At 36.4% G+C, this 16,966-nt stretch overlaps 1 protein-coding gene across 1 annotated transcript; it reads left to right on the plus strand.

Moving 5' to 3' along the window:
• The first annotated feature begins 436 nt into the window (after positions 1-436).
• LOC110384119 (uncharacterized) lies at positions 437-16,734 on the plus strand. Its single transcript, XM_021345224.3, has 4 exons — positions 437-915; positions 5,977-6,480; positions 8,578-8,716; positions 16,201-16,734. Exons 1-4 carry the CDS (start codon positions 712-714, stop codon positions 16,506-16,508), a joined length of 1,155 nt encoding a protein of 384 aa, XP_021200899.1. The 5' UTR covers positions 437-711; the 3' UTR covers positions 16,509-16,734.
• The last annotated feature ends 232 nt before the right edge of the window (positions 16,735-16,966 follow it).

The following is a 16,966-nucleotide window of genomic DNA, read 5'->3' on the forward strand; positions in this document are numbered from 1 at the left end:
GTACTTGCAGGAAAACCCGAGGTTCTAGTAGTATTTTTTATAATATATTTAATTATTATTTCTTTTATTGTCTAAAAATAATTATATCGTCATGCTACCAAACTTCAACTTAATAGTCATTAAAATATAATGTTCGTGCAAAATAAAATAAGCATGAACCGCGTTTATTAAAATTCTTCAGATGTTCGTGCTCAGTCAATGTTTATCGATTTAGTTACGCCATCTGTTGTAACGAAGTAATAAAATTACGTTGTTCCACAGATGGCATAACGTGACAGATGCGAGACGTATGCAAGTCTGTGTTTTGTGGCGCTAGTGAGACGTCAAAACACGAATGAAAGAAAGAGAGATCCGATAGTTTCTAAGACAAATGAATGCCTCATTCATACATTTACAATTTGATAGTACAACCAACAAGTGACACTATCTACTGAATGCGCTCATCGTAATCCAGTCAGTCAGTCATACATATGTGCAGCTGTATGGGTATTCATTGAGCGAGTTTTATTATTCTGTCGTGCAATGGTGTCCTAAACTATTGGTGTTGTGTTGTGATAACTGCAAAAACTTCATAAGTGACAGCAAGTAATTGTGATCGTAAAACGATGAGGTTGTATGATATCGATTGTATTGCGTGATTAATTATTCAGTAAAACCGGTTTAATGCGAGTGTGATACGCGATAGTTAGCAGAGAGAAGACTTTGTTTACAATGGCATTTTCACTCAATAAATTGAAGAATATTTTGAATACTAACCGGGACAGCCAGCTGGCGGGCAGTGGCAGCTTGGAACCCGAGATAGGATTCAAGTTGGCCTTGCATCCAATCAGTAAAAATTTATACGTGACCGTTATCGGCGCCCGGCACCTTCCGTCCTTGTTTGGATTGAGTCGCGCCCATGGATACCTTGTTAAAGTAAGTTCCTACTATTGTTAACAATTTTTATTATTGTTTTATAATGTAAACTAAAAATAACATCCAAATACCTACAACGTAAGTAAGTAATTGATAGGACTTACATTCCTGGGTAAAAAGTTCAGATAAAGAATTTCATATTTAGGTACCTACTTTTTCGAATATTTCTATAGTTGATTCATTATGCTTAGGTATGCTTAGTTCTCCACTTGGAGGTAAAGTCTGTGTCCTTACTTACCTACAACTTGTTTTTCCTCTATGAAGATCTGCAGTAAATTAGCAATAAGTACAAAATGGTTAACAATTCTGGTCGTAAACCGAGGTAGGATACCTGCCTATGCAGTTACCTAATTACGGCAGCAGCACAGCAGTCTACGGGTGACAAATCAATCTAATAAGCATGAGACCTCACTGGAACTCAGAGAGACCTGCCTCTAGAAAACCTGCATAATTTAATACTGGCTGAGTAGGTTAACAGCTTTATTCCATATGAGAAACGAGGTTCTAATTACCTATTTTCAGATACGTAACTACTACCTACAGGTATTATTTATGTGCCAGAGATGCAGTTTGATAACAAAAACTTAGTAGAGACGTCTTCATGGCAACGCAAATTAAATTCATTAGGTATATTAAGTGCATGTACCTCTACGATACGATTCAGAACCGGATTAAGTGGACCAAATGCATTTTTTTCTTTTAGTCGTGTAAAAACGTAAGTTGCGAATAAGCGTCTCACTCAAATAATGACGTCAATAACTTAGGTAGGAGTTAGGATATATAAAAAACCAAATACCTATTTTCCCACTTATTCAATTATTCAAGTTAGATGCTACGTGCTTATCTCGTAGGTACTTGAGTCACTCGTTGTATATTTAGTACGAATTAAAATCCTAATTAACAAAGAATGAGATTGGGGCACTGACATTTACTAACTAAGTAGAAACATTCCTGGTTAATCTTGCAATTAACAGCATTATCTTCATCAATGCGTCATGCAGGCACGCTATAGTAGCTGACACGGCGTCTACCTACATCTACTTACTATTTGACATCCGTTTAATTGTTTTCCTAATTGAGGCCAACGCGGTGTTACGCGCCAAACTCGTTTGTTTATCTTCACTGAATTTATATTGAGGCGAAAACTGCAGCGGAGCACCTGTTCTATCTGCACGAGTTCATTTACTTCTATTGTGGTTAGATAATTATTTAATTAGATACTACGTTAGAATTTTAATACCTAATAGAAAAAACTCAAAATACAAATGTTCAGTCTCATACCTAATGCTTAGGAAACATCTCTATTTTACCCGACTACTAAGTATGTGGCTAATATGTTTTTCAGCCCATGTGTGTATTTACGTGGGTTTGTAACTTTTTAATACTATTTAGATCAAACTCGTGTGCCAGTTTCGATATACCTATGACACATCGTTTGATTTGTCTTCAGTAAAATTATAATTTAAACATAAAAAATGATGTTCAAATCTAAATAACAATGTTACGACTCTATTCGAACATTGTTTTGGTAAGACCAACCTGTTCAGTTTCATTAAAAAATATTGATAGGCACGTAGGGTAAATATGCCAAATGTCGGCCTCCCCCCAAACTTCGGCCGTCTGTACATTTTCAGCTTGCATTCATTCAAAAGGTAATTAAGTGTCAGTTTTGCTCCTCGAATTGCAACCTTGATTTATACTCTATACGTACAAATCGTTACTATCTGATTCTGCCACTTACTCTTCTCACACTGAGCGTCAGTAGCGATTGCGCCGTTCGAACATCAAATTCACATGTAAAGTAGCTTACTCGAAGTGAAAACTCACATTTTGGGGATTGATATTAGAACGATAAAACATTTATTTATTTTTGTTTTAAGCTTGATTATCATTAATGGGTTATTTTTACTATATTTTAAGATAGTTTTTTCAGCGTTTTGCGTAATTTTTTCAAGGAAAAATAGGAGGCCGCCATTAGGACAACAGTTTTGACTTAAAACCGGATTCTCGGCCGTGGCCGACTTAAAGTAAATGCAGTCTATTTAATAAATTCCTATTGTACTAATTCCGTTGGCTTAACAAGAGAATTTGCAAAGCTTATAGGCAAATCGATCTATTTTACGTTTAATAGCCTAATAACGGCCGGGGTAATATTAGTCGAATCTCGAGAAATAAGGTACAAGAAATAGGGGCCGACATTAGAAATATTAAAGATCGTAATGTCGACCAGCCTCGAACTCGAGCGCCACTATACAGGCTGATGAAAAAATACTTTTATATTTTTTTCATTTTCTCAAAATGAAATTATTTATTTATTATAATTTATTATATTGTAAAGAAGTTAAGTTTAAATGTATTGTAGGCATGTTTATGGTAGCTTTATGGTTTGGGACTTGCTGTCTATTAAACCGATCTTATTAGCTTAAAAATATAAATGGTTGGTCGTGAATACGACTTTTTTTGTTTAGGGGAAACCATAAACTACTATTAAACAATTACAAATGTATAATTAGTATTATTTTAGAATTCTGCAAAAATAAATCATGTTAATAATATTTGTCACTGCCTTAATTTGAAACACCCTATACCCGGCCGACATTTGGAAAAATCGCGACCGACCTTGGGCACTGAATGGCCGACTTTAGGGTTTTTCTGTTCTCGACGCATCTAAGCCTTATTACTTTTTTCTTTTCGTAGAAATATCAATCTTATGCCTTTAAACATGAAATAGATTAATCAAACTATCCAAAACCGCATCAGAAACTATCTTTCGTTGGAAACTGACGGTGCTATAGCGAACCGCAGTCAGAAAATCGCTAAAGGGGCCGACATTTGCCTACGCCGATATTTTTGGCACGCAACAAAGTTTAATCACAGTTTAAATACAAACGTTTGCTTTTAAGTGATTTATGGTTCACGATAAAAGTTTTATACACGAGCTCAGCAGAAACATTGTAAAAGAGAGAGATGATTAACAACGAATGAGTGAACGGGTGCTTTGTGTTGGGTTGGTTTAGTGAGAATGGTGGTCATTCATTTACTTAGTGATTTCCGAAACTATCTTCAATCAAACTAATGGCGGTTAACGTTGGAACAATCCAAGCTGTGTCACATCTGGCTCTACTCTAAAGAACTTCATGGGACACTATGCTGTCATAGATTGTTCTAATGCAAGAAAATTGAAATGGACTGTCTAGAAATTGAGTGCGGCCTTTATAGTCAATTGGAGCTTTTAATTTTCAAGTTGTAGGGTCATATTCCACGGAGACAGCTGGCCACGTGAATTGCCTGGTCAATGGTGTCTTTGAAAAGGGAGTGGGAGTGGAGTAGCTACCCGCTTTACGGCCTATAAGTACCTACTGCGGTTTCAATTATTGTAAAAATACTTTATTTACAAGCTTGATAAGTGCAGCGGTCTATTGTTATCAGTGCATTGAATATTTCAGGAAACTTATACCACTTATTAGGCTATCGACGATAAGAAGTGTGACGAGTATTTTGATTGTTTTATCTGTATTTTTATCAATGAAAGTCAAAAGTCACTAGTTCTTGTTACGGTGCGGTTATCGTCGCTGTTATCTTTCTGCTACTGCTTATCACTTTCAATAACCATGTATTTCTTTTCAAATTAGGCTTAGGTTGGTTATTTTGTCCACAAGTTCTTTAGAAAAATAGGTCTCAGTTCACGTCAACGATAATAAGCTTCTAATTTTTTCCCTAGGCGTAACAACGAAATTCACAACAAAAAATGTTCATCCATCCATCACCATACGATAACGCACTTTGATATGTTCCTTCTGGAGCCCTTTGTGTACCAGAGCCGCGGTAACTCTTTCAAATAATCCCGCAGCCCCGGCAGGCTTCCACCCTAAGGGCTAGTCATGTTTCCCCATCACAATATCATTATAATGGTAAACAGTAAAAACAATTAACGAAATTGATTGGGTACGTAAATCCCCGAATTCCTTGACTGATTTTAATTATTGTATTGTACAAAATTACAGGATTCCGAAAATCCTTTTCAAATAGAGTCGTCTCCCGATTCAATACCAATTGTCGATACAACTATAGAACGTAGATCTCGACATTAATTTAAATTCAATCTGCTGGTAAAATGAGCGGGGTCAAATGTACTGACTCCGAATTGTTGAATAGCTTGTGTGTCAATGGCAATCAAAGGTTTATATGTATAGCTACAGTTTGACGGCGTCGACGACATATATCGAGATCGTATGTTCAGTAAAGGTTGAACCCCAATCTGGCATTAGATTGATGGTTCTTTACCCCTGACAGTTACGGCTACCAAGACCATTCTATGTAAAAGCAGTAATATCATTAATTGGAATTAATATTCAGAATGGGAACCTAAATACGGAATCTTTCCGAATAACATTGACAAAGTTTTTGATAGGAGTGATGAACCCTATAATGTTACCATTCGAACTGATAAAATTACCCATTGGGTTACATAATTTGAATTCTTATCTTAATAGCTAGTAGGTAGGTACATGAAATGCTGTTATTCATATAAGTAGCTGAAAACAACACAAACACAGCATTCAAGTACCTAACTTTTGCCTTGTCGTTCGTATGTAAACGAGTTTTTTATGCCGAGGTAAATTGATGTGTTTTTCACAGAACTGTCTGAAGCATGTATGTAGGTTTTGTTCAGCAAAATTCAGGGTGGTATAACCTATGATTTTCACCTCCACGTAGGCAAAATTATGTCAAGTTTTTTTACCTTGGTATACGCAGACAGATTTATTAGTTTTACTACACAACTAACTATAGTTATTAAAAGAACATTAAGTTTTTTTTTTTACTTAGGACCGTATATGAAGATCATTTGTAAGTTACAAATTGTCTTCTTAATTATATTTAGATTTGTAATGTGTTGGTAACTCATTAAACTTAACGAAAATTACAACATTCCTGCCACCAAAATTACAACATTCAACCCCCCAACAGTCTTTACCATCTTAACAACTCACAAACTCATTTCTGACGTGCGTCATCCTTTATGAGTATCAAGTTAAAATAACGACTTTCTTATCTTTTCAGGTCAAAGTTTTTCCCGGCGACAGTAGATTTGAAACATCATTACAGGAGAGTTCGTGGCCCGTGTGGAACGAAGATTTTAAATTTCAACTAAAACAAAAAGACGCAAAGAAGGCCTCAGAAAAACCTGACCTTCAAAGTTTGCTCGCCGGCCACTTTTTGTCGCTTACCATTTATGCTATATTAGAACCTCCAAAACAAGATTCAGATAAACGAAAAAATAGTAAAACATTAGACTCGAAAAAAACAGCCAAGGTGGCAGAACAGGAAGAGCCAAAAGCTAAGAGTGGATTTTTCGAGAAGACATTCAGCAGTTTCAAATCTACGAAAGCCGAGGCAATAGCACAAAAGTCTATTTTAGAGAAACGAAGAACAGTCGGAGCAGCTACGTGGAACTTTGACTCCAAATTATTTCAAAATGATCTCAAGAATGGTTTGATTGGGACTCCTGACATTTGGCGGCCAATCAACGCCATCACGAGTGGTATCACTGCGGCGGATTCACGGGTATGTATTCAAGTGTAAGGTAATTAACAACAACATTATAAGTCACTGTCAAGAACGATGCTAATCAGTAAAAGATAAAAATAGAGTCGTAAAGGCCCGAGGAAAATATAGACTCGCTTTATGGTGAACCTATTTATAATGAACTTGATCTTGATAAATGTCGATTGCCGACAAAGGAATTATTATGGCTCTAACGTCATCATTCGCAAAGCAATTTTTCTGACTATAAATGAGTTCATTACTTTGGTCTGATGGTTTAATATTTCCTTGGAAAATATTCACACTTCAAACTTATTTACTAACTTTCGAAGTTGTCTTAGTAAATAATAATAAGACAACTTCGAAAGTAAATAAGTTTGTTGATAACTAGAGAGTTCGTCTTTATTATCGGTTTTCTATATAAATACTTTTCTATTAGGTACCTGAGTTGTAAAACTAGTTGTTATTTATAGAATACCGCGAACTAAATGTACAAATAAATAGCAAAAGGTAGGTATGCTAATGGCACCTGTTTTTAAACAAAAACCTTGTAATCACTATGTGATTTGATGTCTGAAAAACATCAAGCTTCCTTATGAAATTCGGGTGTCAACAGCTACGAAGGATATTTTTACTTACATGAAAAGGTTTTGAAGTGACACATCTATGAGTGATGATTTATCGATGACCATCATTGTAAACATACCGTAAAAAGTATGAAGTCTCTCGATTGACAGCAATATAAATTTCTATGTTGAAGATAACGATATCAATTAATGCATGTGTCATGTATGATTAACATGCGAAGAGCGTGTTCGTGTGAATAAAATCTTAGTTGTTCAGTACAATAGAATAGTTTTGACCTCGGCCGATCCCCATCTGAGCTTCTACCTACGTTTATTGCGATGATGTAAGGTTATAAATATGCTAGATCTTCGTGCACAGAAATTGGGTATAATTACGCGTATATCGATGTTAATAAACCTAATAACATCGTTGATTTCTCTCGCTAATTGTCGAAGTTCATTCTACACCGAGATTATTATTGTACAATGATGAGGCACTTTGAATTTGAAGCGGATGACTTATTTTTAATTAGTCTTTATTTTACCAAGATAATGGTGGCCCGAGACACGATTTTTATTATTAGAATTTTTCGAATTGATAATAAATGTGGTCTCATTTTAATCAAAAATTGAAATATGATGAGTTGAATTGGAATCCCGGTTTTAAGAACTGGTATTTACTGACTTTTAATTGTCCTTGGGTATCTTTCGAAATGTAACTTAGTCGTCCTAATTGTGTATTAAATTATTAAATTCGTGTGAACTGGCCAACCGACAGCAATGTTATAGAGGGTTCATTTAATCGTCGCTTGGCGGACCCGAGTGATGAGTTGATACGACCCTCTTGTAATAACGTAACAATAAATTACGTGACGTACACATGTTACATAACTAGGTAATCGGAACGGTTTCCAGTGAAAATGCAATAAAAGTTCAGTGTCACGCCGCGGCTTATCTATCATTCTGTTATCTATTGCAAGCAAAAAACTCAAGAAAATCGATGCTTAAGATAAACGATCGCTCACATGCGGCTTTGTGTCTAGAAAAATTGGAAAATTGCATAGAAGTGGTTATATGGCTATAAATATGCAATGATTGGGTTAGATTTGTGTTGTTAAGTTTTTAACTATTAATTACGATAAATTTTCATTAGGATGTAAACACTAGCCTAAAAACTTTAATAAAAATCTAGTCAATCATATTAAGGACGTCTCATTCTTTAAGCAAATTAATACATTTAGCAAATTGAATTTTTACCTAACGTACATTTTGTAGTTAGAGTGTAAACATAAGTGCGGTCGTGCAGAAGCTACAATCTATGACAAACAACGACTTGCAGAAACACAACGCCTCCATTTCATTCACTCATACTGCTTGTATTGTTTGGACCTCTGCCCAGTTTCCTTCCTCGTCGATCCGGTAAAACATATCTTATATCTCCGGTAATGTACATTTCAAGGCGGCCGAGATATGGTTGATTGTGTGTAAACTACCCGTACGGGCCTCTAATCTGTGGCAATTAGCATGAAATCCGTGTAATTTGTGTCCGCAGAGGGAAAACAAGAAGGGCCAGTTGGAGGTGACGTTGTTGTACACAGCGAGTGAAGATGGGCTAAACGATATAGTTCAGCTCACGGTCAACAGGCTACGATGCAGCGTGCAGACGATGCAACAGCAAGAACAGTTTAAAGGTAAATATTATTAATTATATCTTATACAGTCAATAGACAGTTCAGTTCGGTTAAGTCTCGAATAGAAATAATAATCAAATACCTACCATTGCGTAATCTCTCTTAATTGAAGTAAGAAAAAACCATGTTAATTAACAGCATTAACATACCAGAGCGTGCCATTAGTCATGTATAATTAATGAGTAAAACAGTTTTTTAGGAGTGTTCGCCGTAAGAGGCTTATTGAAATCAGGAAAAATCCGAAAATTCTGACATCATTTCTCTATTGTGTTTTAACAGCTTTGTGAAAATTACGGGAACACTTAGAAGTCAAAATCGCGTGCTAAGTAACGTTTATTTTTCTTACCTGAATTACTAATTCAGAGAAAGTCATTTATCAGAATTACTTGTTTGTATTTTCATTATAAATAGCACCTTGATTCACAGAAAAAGCTACACAAAGTTCTTAATTACATCGGCTGTTTAGACTACGCTTATCATATAACAGAAAATATCCGGAGGATAGACGCCTATCACAATATGATCTCCGTAATAACCGTTACACATTACATCGATACATTGGCCGATAACACATCACTAATTAGCAACATATTCGGTTAGTTTCCCGATACGAGCGTTCCATATGAGCCGGTGTTATGGCCGCTTATCGTGTTAAATGTAACTACAGGAAAAAATGGGCGAAATAACTCCACTTAGACTCAATCAATTTCGAATAGGCACGCTGTGTAGTGCCTTAATATGCCGCGTATCTTGTACCTACCCTCGCTTAATGATATCGTAGGAGGGATCTATCGATAGGTCGGTAGGTATATTTAAGTTGATGTACATCCCTCGCACAACTGTTTGAAGAAGGTAATGGTACTCGAATAAATGTGCGGCTTCGAAACCTGACAAGTACTAATGTGAGTTTTCAGCTCCTGCTCAATAGTAGGGAAGGAATATTACGTGACCTAGATTTAAAAATATATTAGAAGGCTGAAAGTGTGAGAAAACTTGCAGACAAAAAAAAAACGGAAAAGTAAATAGGTCGACGAGGCTTATTTTCCTCAATATGACAGATTTACACTACGAATATCTAAAACACAATCTTTAAGTTAGTGCGCACTTGGATGGTTATACCATTTTCATAAAAAGGTAATTCCCCCAAAATAATATAAGTAAGTGGTCCCATAAAATAAGATTGTTGGCACGATAAGAACGGTTCAGTCATGGTTATTCTTTGTAGGAGTTAAGTATAGTGCAAGAATAATGGATAAGAACATTTCCTGACCAAAAATAACTTAGATAAATATGTTGAGATCTGCTTGATGTAACCCACGTGCGGAACCGTCTCACACAATGTTTAGATAAGAATGGTGTAACTATTACATTCCTACTTTGTTAGTAAAGTTGTAAAAGCGAAAGTAAATCTGTCGGTCGCCTGTTTCAAACCTTTTCGCGGCAAAACCACTAACCAGATTTCTACGAAGGTGGAGCTAGATTGACACCAGAGGACAACAGTATAAAATATACCTTATACCTACCAGCCTATGGAAATAAGCAAGCTTAATAAATTATAGAAGTTTGTAATGCCTAGTTATTTTTGTACGAGTCTAGTACCTATATTTAGTTTCACGTAAATTCGACCCAATAACAAAACTGAAACAAGTTTTATTGTGTGAGTTACTAGGCTCACTTGTTTCATGCGGTCTGAAGTCTAGACGTGCCTGTAATTTATAGAACTGACCTATGAGTTAACTTTAGACATAGGTCCCATTCTAGATTTTTCTGCGTATTTGAAACAGTAATTTAGTAGCTGGGTACCGTGCAGTTAGCAGGTCCATTCCCAAATGGAATAAATCTCATTTAATAATTAATGTTGTGTTTAAATTTCATCCAACACTAAATTAGTGAAAGGATTATCCTTTCAGAAAGAAAACCATCCCAATTTGCGGAGTGTGAAACCCAAAATTGCCCTTTTAACACTCGTCTAACCCACCTCAATAATTAGCAACATTATTAATTATTCGAGCATTTGAACCTCGACCTGTTTAGAGATTCATCAGGCGGGCACTAGTCGCGTCCGTAACTAAACTTCATTCATATTATTTATCTGTGGAGACAGGCACTCGGGGCGACGCGGCGCGGCCCACGCAATGCTGTTTGCTTATTAAAGAGGAGAGAGTTACTCAAGACGAATGTGCGTTGAATCACAACTCAAATAGCTAAGGCGACGTTTACGTTTTTAGTTGCGAAAGGTTCTAAAATGTATTGTCTACACGAGTACAAATAAGGGTTGTGTTAGCGCGTGCTATGTGTGTTTGTATGTACCTTTACAGTACCTACCCACTCTGACGTCCTTATACAGAACGTTCAATAAACCTTGAATTATCTGGAATTATGGTTATCAACTGCCTTAGCATAATAGGGTAATATCATAGTGGAAATAGTCACCGAAATTAGTGTTATTACGAAGTTATCGATAATGCGCAAAAATATCTTTAATTTTTTTCTATCTAGGTAATTTTGTTCTAAGTAAGTATCTAAAACTTTATACATTTACTTAACCATATAAACAGTGTTGAAAAATCGAATTCAGATTTTCTTAGTTTCAGTCGAGTATTTTAACTATTTTGTTCCGCAACTAATATACTTATGTCACACATGCTACGACTGCTACCGTCTGATTTTGCGGTCGACCGGAGCCGAACCTTATTGGCTTTTGTCCCGATCCCAGTAGGTGCCATCCTATACCGGTACCCGGTATATAAACTGACCCATCCGTGCTTCCGCGTGCGTCCACACCGCGTTCACACATGTTTTCATATAGCGAAAGTTATATTTAGACACGTGCGCAGACCTTCCATTCACGTCCTTATGTTTACAATTAACCAGAAGACAGTTGACGTGCAAATATCTAAACAGTATAATATAAACCTCTTTATGAGCAGGCGTTTGCACAGATTTGCTACGTAACAACACGTGACCAATTATCCCAGATTGGACGATGTGAATGATAATCCTATTCAATTAGCTGTATTTACCACTGATTACCTATTAGAAGTTTAATGATCTGCCTCATTGTATGAAGGTACTTAGTACCTATGGTCCTTACCATCAGAAATAGTTACAGTCCAATTTAAAAATAGACTAGCTATCAGTATCCAATTTTAGTACGAATATTGTGAAAATGGTATACAAATTATTACATAATATTACATAATAATTGTTCTATAGTAGATAGGTATAGAAATAATGAATGTATGTAATAAAAACGAAAAGCCGTCATTCTCTTATCAAAAACAATCACAGCCTAAAGAACGGTTCAATTATTTGCCAAGAATACAAAGGTATGTGTAGTATCTTTTATAAATAAGTACATGTCCTTTTATAATGAGAATAGTACTGTATAATTATATCCTCGGTCCATAGTTAGAAACTAATTAGTAATAAGTTTAGATCTGTTTGTTGTACTAAGTGGGATCTTCGCCTTTAGCAAAATGGAGCTCAATGTAGCGTGTATCGAGCCCTTTGTAAATAGTACACGACCAGTCAAATAGAACGTCAATGGGATTAAACTGATAAGGCCTAATGTGCCTGTTAATCCTGTCTAAACAGCACTCGTAGATAAATATAGCAGTCAAATAAAAATGGATTAAGTAATCGAATATAAATAAATGTTGGTTTCAGTACGATTGGAAACCGTTTATCCGTATCTATTGGGACTTTGAGATTCAATTTCCTTATTAGAAATTAGGATAGGAACGCTCGTTGCGGAGACGTTTGAGGCCTTTGTCTGGCAGTGAACGTCTTTATAGTTTGATGATGATAAGAAATTAGACATTTTACTATTCTACGTTTGATGGCAATGGAATCGTTATGCTAAATTCTTGGTAATGAGCGCTAAAATTTTATAAATATTTTGAAGCATAAGTACTGAACATTTTGAATGATATTTCCCAGAACAAATTAAAACGAAATAATACTTGTTTATTATTGTAAAATGCTGGCTTGATCCATAGCGTTCTGCTTCGTATGCCTGTGGCACTCAGGGATAATGTAGCTTTTTATTGGTGGATGAATTCTTAGACTTAGAATCACTCGAGTACTTCCAGAGATTATCTATATCTATATTATATTACATATAATAAATCTGTAGAAAGTGATTGTTTGTTCGGGATTCACGTAAAATCTACGAATTTAATGCAGACAATGCTTATATACAAAAGTTTTACGTAACTTGGGGTATTACTTAGGCTTTGTTTCATCGAAATCGGTTCACTCTATCAAAAGATATGATTAATTTTGTGAATTCAAGATGTAAAATATTACGACACGCAATCTGTTTGACAAAACAGTACAGGTTAAAGTAGCTCCATCTGTGGTAAATAAAATACATCAAGAAGCGAGGTGGTAAATAACAATGAATTACCATTTACATTCTTTATATACTATTATTTCAATAGATGGAGTTGTGTATTTTCCGTAATTCACCATATTTTAACACGTAGTGTAATTTTTCGATAGACATTTCAATAGTGTTTGTCAGTTTGCCGTGCCACATCAAAATCCAACTATAATTATTACCTTGATGAAAGGAAAATTAATAGATCTCAGCCAAATTTAAAACGGTGCCATCTAAATTATTTTTTGAACATTATGTCAAAAATGATGACTTTAGTGGAACAATTCATTATAATTTAAAGTTACAGATGGAGTTCATATCAGTTTAGCTTATCTTCCACTAATGTGGTGGCCTTAAACAAATTACTTTGAGTGAGTAGTATTATTTTTTCTGATGCAAAATATGAAAACTTAATCCTAGAAGAAATCAGGATCTATCTCTCGCAAGCGCTGCTAAGCGTGAGATAATGTAGGCTTCTGTAGCTTTAAAAACCAGCCCAGATACAAAGTGCAGATAAGAAATGGGAGCTGCCTTATCGCGTCTGAAAACGTACAAAATACGCGTCGCATACCAGAGACATGCTTACTTTCAACTTCCGATCGCAATTAATACACTGTTCACGATTACGAACAGTCTCAGTTAGACCCGAGCCAAGTCTAAAAAACACCTTTAATATAAAACTACGTTTGATATCATTCAATTACAAAGACAGAATTGTTCTCTGTTGCAAATCCTATCCACCTATATCCTATCCTAATCCAGAATGCATTGCAGGTGTGCATTGCACAAAAACCAATGGTATCCTATTCGAGAAGTCAAAAGAGTTGACCTGCCAACGTCAGCTTCTGCGCTAAGCAAGTGCTCTTAATAGTACCATCAGAATTACATTCATCGTTGAATGAGGTGAATAAATTTTCAGAAACCACAATAACAGTAGGAGCCAAAGCGTATTATCGCTTCATAGAGCTCTGATTGGCCCCAGGTGACCAAGTCAGGTCTGATTTGTTCGTTCATCAGATCTTTGAAAGTGTTTCGGTGGATACTTACTGTCGTCCTGTTTACGTGTGACACAAAATATGGTATATAAACGTCCTCCGCAAGAGCGAAATTTTCCCAGTGTGCGGTAGTGACGCACAGTATACAACACTTATGTTTCTTTTGATTTGCTGGCTCCACCAAGAAATGACAAATTGCGAGCGTACATTTTGAAAATCTTGACAAAACTGCAGGTTTCAAGTACGAACACATGAAGTGGACTCTCTCAGTCAAACATTTCGGTGGAGTCCCGGCTTAGGCCACCACATTAGGCGTGCGCGATCCTCGGGCGTGTGAGTAGCGCGGGCGCCGCGCGTGCGTCGCGAGCGCGTTGCGTGAGCGTCGCGTTTTGCTGCCCTGCGGCATTTGTAGCGCGCTCGCGGCGCGTACGCGCCGCTCTCCTTGACGTTTAACTGCTAAGGCGTTTAGCGGGCGGCGGGGATAGCGGGCGAAGGGGTAAGAACGCAAGTCGAGCGCCGCGTGCTCGCCTCGAGCGCGTCGCTTGCACTCTTCACACATGCCGCAGGGCAGCAAAACGCGATGTTCACGCAGCGCGCTCGCGACGCCCGCGCTACTCACACGCCCGAGGATCGCGCACGCCTAATGTGGGGTCAGCCTTACCATAGTGAGTAAGTGAAACTATCCTACCCTATGCGCCTGCTGATGATGATGACTCATTTCATCATCCATCCAGCTATTCCCCAACTATGTTGGTGTTGGCTTCCAGTCGCCGAATCTGTTCGAGTACCAATATTTTGCTTGGAGTGACTACCTATCTGATCTCTTCAATCCAGTCACATTACAAGACATTATCCATGGTAAGACTGACAGACTTTCTGGCTTCTGATTAGTCACAGCAGCTGCAGAAAATGTACAAAGGACAGCTTTGTCAGACTCAAAGCATATAGACATAGATTATAGCTGTTTCCTGTGAAAATTACTTACGCACTATACGTAATAATTTTCCAAATTGGCTGACTAGATCCAGAGATATTCACAACGTCACAAACTTTACTTCTTTTGTTTAGATAAATGGTCACATCCACAACACAACCTTGATCATTGAATCTATGCGACTGCTAAGTGCTAATCCTAATTATACTGTCACGTGAAAGAATGCACCTACGGGATAAGTAGTATTTTGACGATTCTATATTGCCCACGCAGACGAAGTTGCGGGCAACAGCTAGTCCATTATAAAACTCTACAAAGTATCGAGGGAAAGTTTTACTTGTTACCTATTATTACAGTAATTTTCAAACACAGATAAAAAAAATACTTACAAGTCGAAAATATGTTATTTATGGTTAAGAATTTTGTGTAACCAAAATCTCTTTATTTTCAATTAGTGGTGTCTATCCTGAGTCCATTTACCTACATATCCTTTGCACCTATTTTTTTTTCTTTCTAGGCGATGGTAGGTTCAAACAAGGTTTAGTTGTGTTTCTTTTACAAAAGTCCAACAGGAACAGTATGAAATATGTAGCTAAATACTTCTGGCATGGTTCTGGTTTGGGTTAACATTCTGTAGGCTCTATTCACCAACCAATCTTGACACTTGTATACTTAAAACATGAACTCATAGGTATACAAAAAAATTAAGATGAAAATGTGATAAGATCTTAAAGTTTCTGATTGGAATGTTTTCTCAAAACTCAGATACTGAGAAACAATGGTAGGGACTTACTTAAACAAGACCGAGAAAAACGTTGTTTTACGTTCCTTTTTACATAAAATAATATATTTTCCGACTCGGTAAACGATAAAGTAAATTAATAAAAAGCAGCTTACATCGGTATTTACCCCATGTCTATAGGCAACAGTTTTGTGTTTTATTATATTAAATTTCTGTACAAATACATCATTTCTGTTTTACTTTGAGTGTTTTAAAACATTGCGCAAAGCGTACTTATTTTAACTAGAATGGCGTGTTAATGTCCTTGTTTTGAGGATTTGTCTTATTAAAATCACACCCTCTAATAAAAGCTTTGTTTCCATTACCTAAATATCAATGTTGGTTATCGTTAGCCGCATCATTTAACGTTTCTGAATGCTCTGTTTTCAGCACCGCTGTACCTGAAAGCAACGATATTAGAGGCGAACAAAGCTGAGTGCTATTGGAAAAGCGATAGATTTGTTCCCGCAATATCTGCCAGATGGGACCCGAAATCTGCTACAGTGAAACTGACAGTTTTCAAGGCTAGTTTGAATAAAGTCAGTATTTATATTAGCCTCGGATGTAAGACAAAGATGGCGAAGAAAGAAATATTGGGAAAAGCGACGATCGACGAAAAATCCGCCTACGCAGACAGTTGGAGCGAGTGCCTGCGCCAACCGGGAATACCAAAAACTTTTTGGGTCAATTTCGAATAATGGTCTCAAAAATTTTCAAGAGCAACTATGACGAACTTAGATTAAGTCGTGACAGAACAAAGTTCATTGTGAATATTTTTCGTATCGTTTAAAGCACGTTGTGAATTTTTGTTATGCTAAGATATATTTTATGACGACAATTTTAACTTAAAAATAATTATTAACGTATTATTTTATATCACAAAGCTTAATGGATAATATACTGTACTGATATTGTTTTTTACTATGACTTGTTTTATTGACTAGTATTCAGTTATTTTAAATACCATGTGTGTAAGTTCTCATAATTATCTTAAATCTTTAAATATATCTTCTGTTCATAGCTAGGTCGCTTGAAGAAACACTTGCATTTTCGCACACAGTAAAATGACTCATATTTAGTGACATTGGAAAATGCCCTTGGGCCTTTCCAACTTCGTCACGTAGGTAGGTACAATTTTCAAAATCGATATCTACTA

Source organism: Helicoverpa armigera, chromosome 4 (genome assembly GCF_030705265.1).
Source record: "Helicoverpa armigera isolate CAAS_96S chromosome 4, ASM3070526v1, whole genome shotgun sequence".
Lineage (NCBI taxonomy): Eukaryota > Metazoa > Arthropoda > Insecta > Lepidoptera > Noctuidae > Helicoverpa > Helicoverpa armigera.

What these genes read in the sequence shown, in the direction of transcription:
- LOC110384119 (XM_021345224.3), top strand. Translation starts at nt 712, where the DNA reads ATGGCATTTTCACTCAATAAATTGAAGAATATTTTGAATACTAACCGG. An exon ending in CCCATGGATACCTTGTTAAA is followed by an intron (nt 916 to 5,976) that starts GTAAGTTCCTAC and finishes TTATCTTTTCAG; the next exon opens with GTCAAAGTTTTTCCCGGCGA. An exon ending in TCACTGCGGCGGATTCACGG is followed by an intron (nt 6,481 to 8,577) that starts GTATGTATTCAA and finishes TTGTGTCCGCAG; the next exon opens with AGGGAAAACAAGAAGGGCCA.